This window comes from Primulina eburnea, unplaced genomic scaffold (assembly GCF_022965805.1).
Source record: "Primulina eburnea isolate SZY01 unplaced genomic scaffold, ASM2296580v1 ctg559_ERROPOS1146420+, whole genome shotgun sequence".
Classification (NCBI taxonomy): domain Eukaryota; kingdom Viridiplantae; phylum Streptophyta; class Magnoliopsida; order Lamiales; family Gesneriaceae; genus Primulina; species Primulina eburnea.
Genome location: NW_027331346.1, coordinates 151,576 through 166,014, shown reverse-complemented (window position 1 = coordinate 166,014; position 14,439 = coordinate 151,576). Strand labels below are relative to the sequence as shown.

General features: G+C 32.9%; 1 protein-coding gene across 1 annotated transcript; it reads left to right on the top strand.

Moving 5' to 3' along the window:
* The first annotated feature begins 1,188 nt into the window (after positions 1–1,188).
* On the top strand, positions 1,189–14,129 carry LOC140821383 (uncharacterized). Its single transcript, XM_073181857.1, has 5 exons — positions 1,189–1,441; positions 1,550–1,626; positions 3,310–3,389; positions 13,575–13,659; positions 13,858–14,129. Exons 1-5 carry the CDS (start codon positions 1,315–1,317, stop codon positions 14,068–14,070), a joined length of 582 nt encoding a protein of 193 aa, XP_073037958.1. The 5' UTR covers positions 1,189–1,314; the 3' UTR covers positions 14,071–14,129.
* The last annotated feature ends 310 nt before the right edge of the window (positions 14,130–14,439 follow it).

The window sequence follows — 14,439 nt, the reverse complement described above, 5'->3', positions numbered from 1 at the left end:
CTTAAGTTCTGATTAGTAGGTGATTCTGGAACGGGTCACTACATGGCTCATGTGGGAAGATGGTTAGAAAGTATCTATCCCGAAAGTCCGAACCAAAAAAGGCTAGAATTCGGGAAAGGTTTTCGGCCAACATCTGACCGAAAGCTAAACATGGAGACAAATCCAAGTGGTGAAGGACCATATAAAAAACAATTTGTTCGGGGACCATATAAAGCCAGAAGATTCTTGGACAAAGATAAAGCAGATATGTTATCCAACTACTCCATTGGTAAAAGATATACCACCAGTAAAACACGATTACACTAACTAGTAGAAAGATAGACCACTCAACCACCCAAGAAGATAAGCCACCAACTAGTGGTTCAAAGGACCACCACACACAAGATGTCGGCCACAACTGGCAAAATAACTCACAATATTTGAAGTCCGAATTTGAAATCCACCAAAATTTCTAAAAATACTAAGACAAAGGAAGATAAAGAGTCATTCAACATCTTCATTTTCTTCCAAATAAATTGTAATATTTTCTCTTTATTAATTGATGTGTTGTATTCTGGCTATTATAATTAGCTAAACAAGTTTCTCCTCCTCTACATAAGGTTAATATCTAATAATAGTTTGTATGTTTGAATAAAATGAACAAAGATTATTGCCCCTCTTATGTATTATTTTCAAAATAAACTACTTTATTATACACCTTGAGGTAAGAAAGGAAACAGACATGTGTTAGGTGCTGTTGAGGGATTCTACGTCAAGAACCATTTATTGAGACTACGTGGTTAGTCTAAGATGAGAAGTATATAAAACCCGATGGTTACAACACGACGGCACTGCGATCCAATTGGTAAACTATTCAATTTATTTTACAGAACAATGATTGGTAATGCAAAAAAAAAAAATCAATCACTGATATATAGGCTGAAAACCTTTTGGAGCTGCATGTCTTTGGGCTAATATGTCTTTAAAAACAATCTCAATAGGTATAACAATGTCACGTACCATGATTATGAAATTTGAGGGTAATTTTAGAAAATTTAAATGATTAGAGAGCTCAAATAAAAATTTGAAGGAATTGAGAATGAGGAAAAAGTTAAGTTGGAGGAGGTAAAGATATTGTAAGTTTGCCCGGTCGTCAATAATAGACAGGAGTTCATTACGTTTCCCAAAGTCTACACAGGCACACAAAAAGTCTTTGTTATAACATTATTCTTATTCACTTTTTCTTAAATTCATTTAAAATACAACACATTTAAATGCGGAATCATGATATCGTAATTATTTCTCATTCAACTTCTTCATTCTCATATTATCTTCATGGACGATAATTCTCCAAGAATTCGGGTAAGGCCATACACTAAGTCGTCCCTTCCGAGGTTACGATGGACGCCGGAACTTCATCACCTCTTCCTCGAAGCAGTTCAAAATCTTGGTGGCAAATACAGTGAGTTGATTAATTTGGAAAATTAATTGTTGGGTTCTATTAATTAGTTAAAATATGCATACAGTTAAGTATTCTAAGTTTGTAAATTTTTTGTTCATGATTTTACAGAAGCAACTCCGAAGCAGATTATGCAGATGATGGGGGTTAAAGGGCTTAAGATTTCACACATCAAGAGCCATCTCCAGGTATATCTATATTTGTAACTATATATATATATGTATATATATATATATATATATATATATATATATATATAAAAGATTCAGTTAATTTAATTTATTCGATATTGTTTTATTTTTATAATTCAATTGATCAATTAAAGAATAATATACGATTTAGCTTCAAAGTATATACCATATTTTTCAGTTAATTAGGGCTTTGAAATATTAATATTTTTTTAGAAAAAGGTAGCATATATGGGCCAGATATCAGAAATGATATGAAATGATCTGTCGGGAAAATTTGGTTTCTGTGGAGGGAGCTTTATTATATTTAACTTTAAATTTAATGTATTTTTTTCAATAAAATACTTGAAAATTCTTTATTTTTTGGATTGCCATTCGTATTTTTATTCTTCAAATTACATTCATGGGAAAATTTTGGTATAAATATAATAAGATTTTGGCTTTAAAATATTTTAAATAGGCTATCCCAAATAATTACGAAACCAACTCAAGAAAGTAAGATGCTGTCTTTGGAAAGATTCAACCTACCTAGGATTAGAGTGTTTTTTGTTTATTGTCAATTAATCAAATATAATTTCAATCTATGATCTAATGTAATTATGTCGGGTGGCATGTTTAAAGATATTAATTATAATGCATTCATCACTAATTAATAGCTATGTCAGGCTTGCTTTTAACCTAGTTGTCCTAGGTATATATTAGTAATAATGTTAAGGAACACACAAAATTAACGAGGATTAACTACATATATGTAATTGGAAATTATTTGAATATATATCTATATAATTGCATGCATGTATTAATGTATTCTTTGATATTTTAAAACTATTTTAAAGGAGTAGAGCCGTGAGTTTACTAGTGGATTCAGTACTGTGTGTATATAGAGTTTCGATATGTTAGGCTGTGCTCATCAGTGTGTACACCAATGAGTTTTCACTCATCTATTGGATGTGATGGAGGCGAACATGATGGATGGGTAATAAATATATATAATATATATAATTGCACATAACTTTTCTAGAAATGCAATTTCAAGTTAAAAATACATTAAAAATCGCCCCCTCTTTGAAAATTAACTCTATTCGAAAATTAACACTATGGAGTATTGAGTTACCAAAAATTTGAAATTTTTGTCTTTTATGTTTGTATGTTTGTATTTGAGTTGTCATATTTCAGTCTTCATTTGTTATATTCTTTTTCTTTGTATAATATTTTTTTTAAAATATGATGTTATTGTGTTCAATACAATGTCAGCGATCCCACAAAAAAGAACTAAATTGCAAAGCTGATTACCAAAATTGCAAAAATATTAAAGATACATCATTAATACTCAATTTGAAAATAACCGAAATCCCAGAGATTTAAATATTAAGGATTAGAAAAAAAAAAAATTCTCCATAAATTTTTTTTTTTTTTTTTTTTGAGAAATGCATTCCGCAATTTTTTTCGTTTTTAAAAATGCATTCCGTAAATTTTGTGTTTGCTTATGTGTAATTTGTTTCACGCATATTAATCATATAATATGCGTTCTTCGCATGCCTGTGTTGCTTAATTTTTGTATAAATTATGTACTGTGCTACTTAATATATACCTTTGAATATAGATGATGAAAAATATAAAAATATTACTGAGCCCTAATTTTATTATTATTTCTAAAAAATTGTATTATTTCTTAATTTTCAGACGTATAGAAACATGAAGGAACACTCGGACTTTCATGGGATTATGGCTGTTATCCCCAGCACTAATTGGTTCACTCTTAGGTATGTCTACCATATATATGAATAAATAATATCCCAAGTAATTATATAAATAATACATATATTCAAAAGATACAATATATATGAATGGAGACCTATATTATTTTTTGTTGAACGAAGTACACCCAAAAGGTTAGATTCATTAAAAAAAAAAAGGGTTAGATGCATCGCTCGGGAAAAAAAATTACTTACAAGCGGTATTGCTTTAAAATATCGTGACAAGAACGAATTTGGAGAGAAATGAGAATATAAGTTTTTTTTCCTTTGTCACGAGTGTGTCTGAATTAGCGAAGAATACGAGCACTTGACCAATGATAGAAGTTCGATTTTTTCTACCAACACTTTATCGAGTGATCATGTTACACAGTGCTATTGCTTTAAAATCTCTTGACAAGAACTAATTAATTTAGAGAAAAATAAGAATATAAGTTTTTTTGTCCATGAGGAGTGTTTAAGTTGGTAGTGTAAGTGAGAGCTTGACCAATGGTCTTAATTTCGATTCTCCTACCAATACTTTTTCAGGCTAGACTGTCGCACAAGGTTTCCTTTATATGATTTACCTAACTAGCGAGTTTGTATGCTATTGCATTCAGGGACGGATCCAGGAATAGAAGTTGGGGGGGCTTGAACTCAATATGATAAGTTGTATATTATTAAAAAAATTTACATTATATCGTTCAACGAAGTTGTGCTCTACGAGATTTTAAAACATAAAATTCATCAATAATAGAATTTACATCAATATGTTTAGGTAAATCTCGTTTAATATAGAGTGTCAAACAATCGGCAAGAAAGTCATCCTCCATTTTATTGCGAAGTACCGTCTTCACATGCTTCATTGCTGAAAAAGCCCGCTCAGTAGTGGCAGTAAACACAGGTAATGTCAAAACAAGATTAATGTTTCATTTTGAAATAGTTCAAGTTATAATCCTAAACAAGAATAAAATAATTATTAAAAAAATAAACAAGTAATAGTCAATCAACAACAAACAATCAAGAAACCACAAATCACGCACAGAGAAGCTATAAAAAACAAAATAAAAAATGTATAGCCGATTCTTACCTGGATTGTTGTCTCGCCGATGAGCAATTCGATTTCTTCGAGAGTCTTCAATTCTATTTTGTCGCTAAAAGGCTTGGGACTAGGGAGAGAAATTTTGTAGAATTGAGGTGGGGCGGATCAAAGGATATGGGATGAATTTGGTCTCATCCTTGTAAATGGACGGGACTTGATTGGACTAAGACATTGATGTAACAACCGTCGCTATTAGCAACGGTTTTTCAAAAAACAGTCTCTAATAGCGACGGTTTGAATTTAAACCGTCGCCGATCAAATCGGCGACAGTTTTAGTAAAACCGTCGTCCATATTAGCGACGGTTTATGAAAAACCGTCGCTAAAAAAAAAGTGGGCTGGGCTACAGCCCAGTACAGCCCATGCATAAATCCGTCTCTGATTGCATTAACCAAGGAAAAGATAGCGACACCGGGCTCATTCATCATAAAAAAAATTATATTTTTTTTATGTTTAAAATGAAGTTTGGGTGGGGGTTTAATTTATACGTCCACAAAAATCGTGGACTTATCTTTAAAAAAAAAAATTAAAGCCGGTGGATGGACTATGATACAAAGAAGGCAATCAAAGAAAAGCAAGAGAAGAAAAAGAGGATATCATTATTATTACAAAAAAATTAACAGGCTATGTTTGGATCGGCAGAGATGCTTAGACTAGGGTAATTAAACACCTCACAAAGTTTTCTTCTTAATTCTGAGTAGCAACGATCTCGACTTTTTTTAGCAGGTTAAATTGATTCTCAATCTTCAAAGCTCAGTAGACAATTGAAAAAATTGTGCGGAAAGAATCCAACTGAACTTTGTGAACCAAAGTGAAAATTAGTAAATCACGAGCAGGAGATTGGAAATGTAAAATGCAACTGAAATTAAATCATACTTCAATTGTTTACGGAAGTTCGTAGGACAAAACCGTTCTACGTCTCTCATTCTTTAGTTTCCCTATGTTTTTCACTAAAGGCAGGGGCGGAGCTACATGCTCTTGTACCCGGGCTACCCGGGCTTTAGCCCGGGTGGAACAATTTTTTTAAAAAAAAAATTATGTGTAAATTTTGTATAATTTTGAAATAATATGATATTAGCCCGGGTAGATCAATTTAAAATATTAAAAAATTCTAGAGTTTAAAATTCTAGGACGGGAAGAGGCCATATTTCTAGCTCCGCTACTGACTAAAGGACGTTGTTTTTAGAGCTCTAGTAAACACTCCCTTCAGAAGGACTTATACATTGTCTACTGTAACAATTAGCAACAACTTTTTCTAAGAAAACAAGATTTGAACATAAAGACTCTTTATGTCAATACAAAGTCACACAAAAACACAATATAATCTTGAAACAACTACGACTAAGGTTCAACACAGATGATATGTGAAATAAATCTGATTTGAATTTATGAGTGTTTTGAATATTTTCAGCAAAGCTTCGAATTTCTAAAAGATTAGATAGCAGATAGTTGATTGATCAAGCGAGAGCATTTTCTGAAACTTGAGATGACATTTATAGATGATTTTCAGTGTTCAGATTAGAACAGCTATAACAGAGTCACATCAAGGACATATCAGAAATAGTGCTGGATGTCACGTGTCATATGTAGTATTCCAAAAATAGTTTGTAGCAGTAAATACTTGCGACATTGACATTCAACGATCATAATTTTTTTGTTTTTATTTTCTTAACATTTTATGAGATTTGGATTTGCTCATAAAATGTAATCTATAGTTAAAAGAACAAATATGATGTAATACAACCTTCAATACTTATTAAGTAGATAGTAGAAGTTATTTGATAATTCAATGATTTCTTTGGTAGAACCATAGAGATACTATAACTTCAGATAATTGCGCTATGGGTCTGCTGAGGTGTGGTCTAGTGAAAATTCTTTTTTTCTGAATTTTATTGATTCCGAGATTTTCTTTGACTTAAGGCATATCTCCAAAACTTATAAATGCTCATCAGTTTCGATGCCAAAATTCAGCATAATAATTTATTCCAATGTACTACTTTTATAAATCATCATAACTCATATAATTACAATTCAAGATAAAAAGGAATTCCGAAGTACTGGATTTGGATTAATGCTTTTGGCATCTCTTTAATTTGATCCTTCTGGTCTTTCCCTTATTTTGGCATCTGCCTCCTATATTTAAATAATTCCGAGATCTATGTAGTGAAGTCCTTTCAAAAAGTTCCTGATCAATTTGTTTTTGACTACCGATTAATTTATTATGTTTATCCACCATATTCCCTTGGGATTCAAGTAAATTCCATTTGAATTAGACAAAATATTTTTGTAGGGAGACAAGATCAAGCTCAATATTTTCCATTTAGCTAAAAATCATTGTGTTGAAATTTTGAACAACCGTTGGCTATGAGCGTTTTTTTTAGGCTACGATAACAGTTTTTAAAAACCGTTGTCTATGAATGTGTTTCAAGGGTCAAAGACAACGGTTTGGGTATACCGTTGTCTTTCAGCTGGTTTTTGTAGAAATACGACAACGGTTTTTTAAAACATTGTCTCTTCCACAAAATAATTTCGCTTCAATTTTAAGTGTTAAGATTATAGATATTATTACTTTAGTAAGATTGTAACTTTTTTTTGTTATAATTATTAAATTATAAATTTTTTTTATTTTACGTAAAATAATAGCGACGAAAATCATATTAAAAACCGTCGCTAATTATATGCAAACACCGTCACTAAATAGCGACGGAAATCATATCAATTATCGACGGTTTTTTTAAAAAAACCGTCGCAATATTTAGTTTAACGACGGTTTTTTTTAAAAACCCGTCGCAATATTTAGTTTAACAACGATTTTTCAATACTACGACAACGGTCTTTCACCATCGACTTTAGACGTGTACGACGACGGTGAAACACCGTTGTCTTCGAACGCATCCTTTAATCACAGGGCCTTTAACAACGGTTTTACAAGACCTACGATAACGGTTTTTCACCGTCGTCTTTAGACGCCTACGACAATGGTTAAAAACCGTTGTCTTTGAGCCCACCCTTTAACCGCAGGACCTTTAACAACAGTTTTATTTGACCTACAACAACGGCTTTTAACCGATGTCTTTCGCCTTTTTTTGTAGTGCTAGCTCAGAGCTAGGTTGTGAAATGTCTGAATAAATAATCAATGCAGTAAGTCGGATATCCTTTACCATAGTAGTAAGAAAATTCGAAAATTCCTCAGAAACAGGCAGAGGAGGACAGACTGGAGATATTGGTACATCGGTTATCTCTGGTAGAGGTGATTTTGAAGAAATCAGAGCCTCAAAATGGGAAGTATAAGGTTGAGTTTCTAGAGGTGATGGAGCTAATACTTGTTATTCCGTGGCTTGATCCTGTGGAAGATTATCCATTGCATCATCTATAGATAGGGCCACTTGGAAAATTGAATCGACAACATCATCAGTAGATAATGATAGATCTCTAGTTGAGAGAACAAAGAAGGACGGGTGAGGTTGAGCAGTACCAGTAGCAGTAGCAATAGCAATAGACAGCGATTTTGCAAGAGTATTGGATGCATTATCTTTTGGCGGATACTTTCAACTTCCTCTATTAACTTAGCTTGAAGGTCAAGTTGATTTTGTGCCTTGGAGCTCTAAAGGAAAATCTACTTCCATCATATAAATACACATCATCATGACCAAAAGATTGTTGTTGAGTTGTTTAATAAGTGCAACATTCTGAAAAACAGTTGGGCCATGATAATCGTAATTCTCCTTCAATGAAGTTAGGGTTTCACTGACTTGGGAAAATTTTAGATTTGCGAAAATTATATTCTCTTCGGGTTTTTGCAGTGGCCATGATGTTGGTTCGAGCCTAAGTAAAAACCATGACCTCTAGCCTTACTGCTATAGAAATTTTCTTCTTATATTTTTGAAAAAAAAGTGAAAATCGAGTAATTCTGTGTATCCATACCCATTCATTGAGATACTCAATCTCGTGATCAGTAAAGTCATCAATTTTCTCCATGTGCAGACATATTGGGTCTGCGCAAAGGATTTTAGAGCTTCATCTTCACCGGCTTCTTTAGCAATTGGTTCAACAACCATCGTGCCTTTGACTTTTCCAATAATATTAGGGCAAAACAGTCCAGATCTATTGGTTTCCGACAGAGGATCTCTAATACCATCTCCTTTTGGTCTAGGGGAAAATATAAAATTGGAGGATGACCCAGCTCTAGATGGATCAATAGAGAGGCTGTGTTGACATGGGTTGTGCTTGTTGAGATTCAGTAGATGTAAACACATGAATAATTTTAACAACATTAGTTGTGGATGGAAAGAAATATGGCTTAGAGAAATTATCAGCAACAGAAACAATCTACTTGGGATCCTTAATCTTAACTGTTCTCGGCTTTTTCTTGGTTTGCGGGATAATCAACACAACAACAAAGCCCTCAGAAACTTTCTTCGTAGAATTACTCCATAAAATCATCTTTCACTTGGGATTCTTCTTTGCAGCAGATGCTTGGGCTTCACCAAGCTCTTTCTTTATTGTAGCACTTGGAATGGCATAATGTAACATATACTGAAATGCGGAAATATTTTTATTTTTTTTAAAACCTCACATTTTCATAAATATTATTTAAATATTTTACATGCATGCAATCCACTTAAAGATACTCGTAAATATTTAAAAATTTAGAATATTGCAATTTAAAATGGCCAAACTCGACCAACCAAAAATGCTTAAACATAACGAGTAAAAATTCTAGTAATCAACATCGTATCAAAACCAATGATTAAAATTCTAAAGTACTCTCCAATATCAAAGAAAACATCATGTGCGGAAGAATTGTTGTCCTCGGGTCGTGCGCGCACATCCAGTCTTGTCTACTCATATTTAGGCACCTCCAGTCCCCTCATCAACATGCTCACCTGCAACACACACGCCTAGTGAGTTTAAAGACTCAGCACACCTGTACGAGAATAAAAAGTACATATATACAGCACACAGCAATGAAAAATATACTTTGATCAACATACCTTTAATGAACTGAAAAAGCGTAATGTAAATGTGTCATTTGAAATCATAACGTGTCAAAAAATCTCATCGTTATCATCATATACTTATACATCATTTCCTTTCATGAATTAAGTTCATTAGTTGTGACTTTCGTAACATCATTCATTATTATACGATGGATTCATCTACATAGAACCGTGGTACCCGACGGCTGTCGGACATCAATGACAGTATTATCCATCCATTGTGCCTAGGACTCATCATCAGCATTTACATATACATATTAAGCATTTACATATACATCGTTAGTCACAACTAATTCTCATCCTTCAACACATCACCATCTTCATCACTTATCAAAAATCATACACATGCGTAAATTCTTCTTAAAATCAAGCATGCAACGTATTTTTCATAAAAAAAACATAATCATTATGCATAAATATTTAAAAGCATGATAAATTTGTGCTCGAGACGCTGACTTTTGTCCTCGGAAACCTAAAATGACCGTTTACCCCTGGACCTCTAAATTTGACCCGAAGCTTACCAAACTCCTTAAAACAGCCCAAAAAATATTTAAAAGTGTTTCTTAGATGTAAACGCGAGCTCGTTTAAAAACTTAACCGATTCGTTTTAAAACTTGGATCGGGGTCCCGGTTTTAACCCGAATCGACCCGAAACTTAACCAAATTTCTTCCAACTTAAAACACCACTTAATATCATCAAATTAGACATAAAACTCTCTAATTCAAACCACCCAAAGTCCCCAAAACATTGATGCAAGCTACTGAAATTTCCAGAACCAACAATTCAAAAACCCTACTCACCAATTCTCGGCCCTAGCTCGATAACCACCCCGACCATACTCGAACCAGACCACTTAGGATGAAAACATGACCCTATTGGACTCAACTAAGCATAGCCTTCAGCCCCATGCAAGCGCACTTCTCGAACCCTCAAAAGAAACGCACAACCGAGCATTTCTTGGAGAGCATCGGTTCCTAACTTAGGGAACCCTCTTCCACTCAAAACCAGCTGTGTTGAGACTCCCCTTGGACCTCGGTTGGACCCTCATGGATCGCACCTTGGTCTGGTTCATCCCTCTTTCAGCTGAGTCTACCATAATTTGCACCAAAACCTCTCGAAACCCTAGCCGCCTAGTGCACCAAGTCTCGGCCTTCATCTAGCACCTGCACTCTATCGACTCCAGCACTATGACAGCATTAAATCACCATTCATAGCCCCTTAACATCAATAAGTCGGCAGCCCCTTGCAACCACACAAAGAAAACGTGAGTATTAGGCTTAAAGATGCAACGTTTCGGGTCAAACCTCTTCAAAAACACAAGCATGATGTAGATCATAAAATTTTCATACAAATACATAAACTTCAACATACTTATGGTGTGTATGAGGAGAAAATGAAAATACAAGCGTGCCTTTATGATTTAAGATCGAAAGCTTGAAGAATTTCACGTCAGGGAGGCATCAGAGACGCGGGAAATTATCCTTCTTGAAAGAGCACCAATGGCCGAAGCCTTTAGCTGAAGAAACTGAGAGGAGGCTGCTGAATGGAGGGGAGGGGCGGCTGCTATGATATAATTAGGTTTAGGGTTGGTGAAAATAGGTTTAGGTTTATTTAAAATGCACTAATAGGCCCTCACTTAATTTAAAAAGGGTAAAAATGATTTTTGAGCCCATTTAGCAATAAAACAAACACAACATGCCCAAAAATGCTCCCGAAAAATATTTCTTTTTGGTACGTTTTTGAAAATACAGGCCAAGCCCTCAACAAGTCCTCCGATTCATTAAGATTTGTGTACCTATCAAAAATATTCTCTGGCGGGTAAAACTATCCAACAAAGCCTGTTTATTGAAAAATACACTTAAAACACCTTATATTAATTAATAAATATTATTCATGTAATAAAAATAATTTTCATGAAAATTCCTCGGTCTTCGTTTCTCGATCGAGAGCTAAATGCATATAGAAACCCTAATACGTGAACTTTTAAAATAATAATAAATTGAATCATATCATGCAATAATTATACAATAAATGCATAAAAATAAATAAACACATCATTTAAATAAAACCCTAGATTGCATGCATTCAGGTTAAGTAAATTAAATTCTTGGACCTTACACTTAAACTTTGGGATGTCATGCCAAAACATTTGCGACATCTAACATTTTCGTCTTACTTAGATCTTGAACAGTAGAGACAAAAACACGTAAGACAACAAACAATTTTCCAATCGGAACAACAAAACCAGTAGAGCATTTCTCGATCATATCAACCATAACATCGAGAACAATGGACTATCAGCTCACCTTGTTCTTAACATCTTATAATGACATTAAAAAATGTCACGAAGTTTAAGACGACATTGGAATATAGGGTATTTGTTGGAGGTGTCACTAAAACTTAAATATCATTAAATATTGAATATGATGACATTTATGAATATCACCATATGCATTTATTCTTGTAGTGTCTTTCGAACTGAGATCCATCAACACTTGGAACTCCATCTTCGTCTCTTTATTCTTGCATGAAACTGAGATGGAATTGTCAGAATAAGAAAACTTTAATTTCATTGGAGAGATAACGAACTGAGATAGATGAAAGATATCTTAAAGTTCTTAGTTCGGCAAACTGAATGTAGACGCAAACATATCTCAATAAAAGAGAAGTATTTTCACCCAAAGTGCAAGATATCTGTTTAGCAGCACTGACTATAGCGTTGACATAAAATTCAAGACGAGTATCCTCGAAGATAACAACAGGAAGCCTGAGAAATGCTCAGAGTCCAGTAGCCTCCAGAGCCTTGAACATGGATACCATAGAAACCTCTTCAATGCCATACATAGATTCAAAAAGTTCACTTGATAAGAATTCATCTGTAGGCTTCCATTTATGAAATTATAAGTTTTAATTGGCATAGAAGAGTTTGAGAATGCGAAAATTGCAGTGAGGACATTGAAATCAAGAATGCGAACGGATTGCTTGAAATAACGTTAGAAAATGGGGCATTGAAAGATTATATTTACATCCAAATGAGACAAACACAATGCCATGTTTCAGGATGTGGTTATATTAAAATTTGTTTAAAAAAAGAACTGTCCGGAGAGAATTTTTTTTTGAATTTTTTAAATTTATTTAAACATAAAAAATAACTTTGGCTGTACTTTAAAGGTTAATTAAATAAAAATAAATCAAACTAATTACACTATATGATAAGCCTGATGAAAAAAAAAATTCCTGAAATTCAGTAGAGATATTATTTCAGTAGACCAGACCCTTCTATTTATCAGTGTAATTTCTAGGGAAATATTCAGCCAAAGTGGGATGAACACACAAGTATGATTCCTACTAAAAATATGCATACTCTTAATTTAGAAAGTAATAAAGATAAATTAATTAATCCTAGAATATTTTTCAAGGAAACTTAGACTTCGACAGTAGTTTGGTGAAATATCAGCAACTTGTTTAGAGGGTTCGTATTCCAGTCTTATATCTTTCTTCCACATGAGCTCTGATAAAATGATATCTAATATCGATATGCTTTATTTTTGAGTGCACACTTGATTGTATATGATCACAATAGAACTTGTGTTGTTTATTAAGTTAAGTAATTTAAGAAGCTTGAATTCAATTATCTCATTGTGGCTATTGAATAGGTAGAAGTTGTGAACAACAGCTTTTAGTAGCCAAATATTAAGTCTCTGTTGTTGATGTAGCTATGGAAATTTGTTTTTTACTGAACCAAGATATCGGTCTCTCACCGATAAATTGACATGGATCACTAGTGATTTTCCTATCTAATTTTCACCTTACATAGTCGGTATCTGAATACTCAATTAAATTAAATGTAGAATCTTTTGAATACCACAATCCAACATTTTGAGTTCCTTTTAAATTTCATAATACATTTAGCAGCAAGATAGTGAGATTGTTTAAGGTCAGATTAAAATCTAGAACATATGCATACAACAAACATAATATCAGGTTTATTGACATTTAAATAATTCTTACTACAATTTCAATGGGTTTTTAATCTACAATGTTTCATAGTTTAAATGTTATTTGATTTGTTTTCTTATTACGTTTTGCTTTAACATTCAATATATTTTTGCAGAGAAGCATCACTTCAAAGAAAACAAATATCCCAACCCACAAAGAAAATTAACCCAATAGAAGAAAATGTGCATAATTATTACCAGGTGAGTGGCACATTAACACTTTTTAATGAATTTGGCACATATTCTAAAGTACTTTTGGTTGAAAGGTTTTGAATTATCAGTTAATTTTATTATAAATATAAATTTTATTTGACGTAAAACATTCATTAAACAAATTATTATATATATTTCAAACATTGTTATATTTGACGAATTTTGATAATTTATTTATTTTGTTAGGTTGACGGTGCAAAGGGAAGCGCGGTCAATAATTCAATATGGAAGAGAGGTGATGGAATTCAACACATAAATATAGATTTAAAATTAGAAACCAAGACAGAAAATGTTGGAGGCAATCTACGGAATTACCCTCCGGAAATATCAGATGAATGTGGAAGCAGTTGGTGGCATAATCGTCCTATCAATTTGGACTTAACTATGTCATCCAATTAATCATTTGTTTTGTATTGTATAGTTTCAAGGTTCATTTTGGTCCATGGCTACTCAATGAAGTTTTGTTTAATTCATTATTATTTACTTTTTATTGATTAAAAAGTCGGTATAAAAAAATTCTAAAATTAGTCGTGCACGTTGATCGATATAGATTACATACTGTTTGTACAAAATTTTGTAGATGTGGGTGTGCCAGATGCTAAAAGCATCAAAATTGAGTAAAAACGTTATAAATCCAATTACTTCTAAACACAAATAGACTGAATCCAAAATTTGATTGTTATTTTCAATATCCTAAAAAAAATATACACCAAAATAGTGGAAATTGAAAGAAATGACTAAAAATTGAAGAAATAAAACCTAAACATG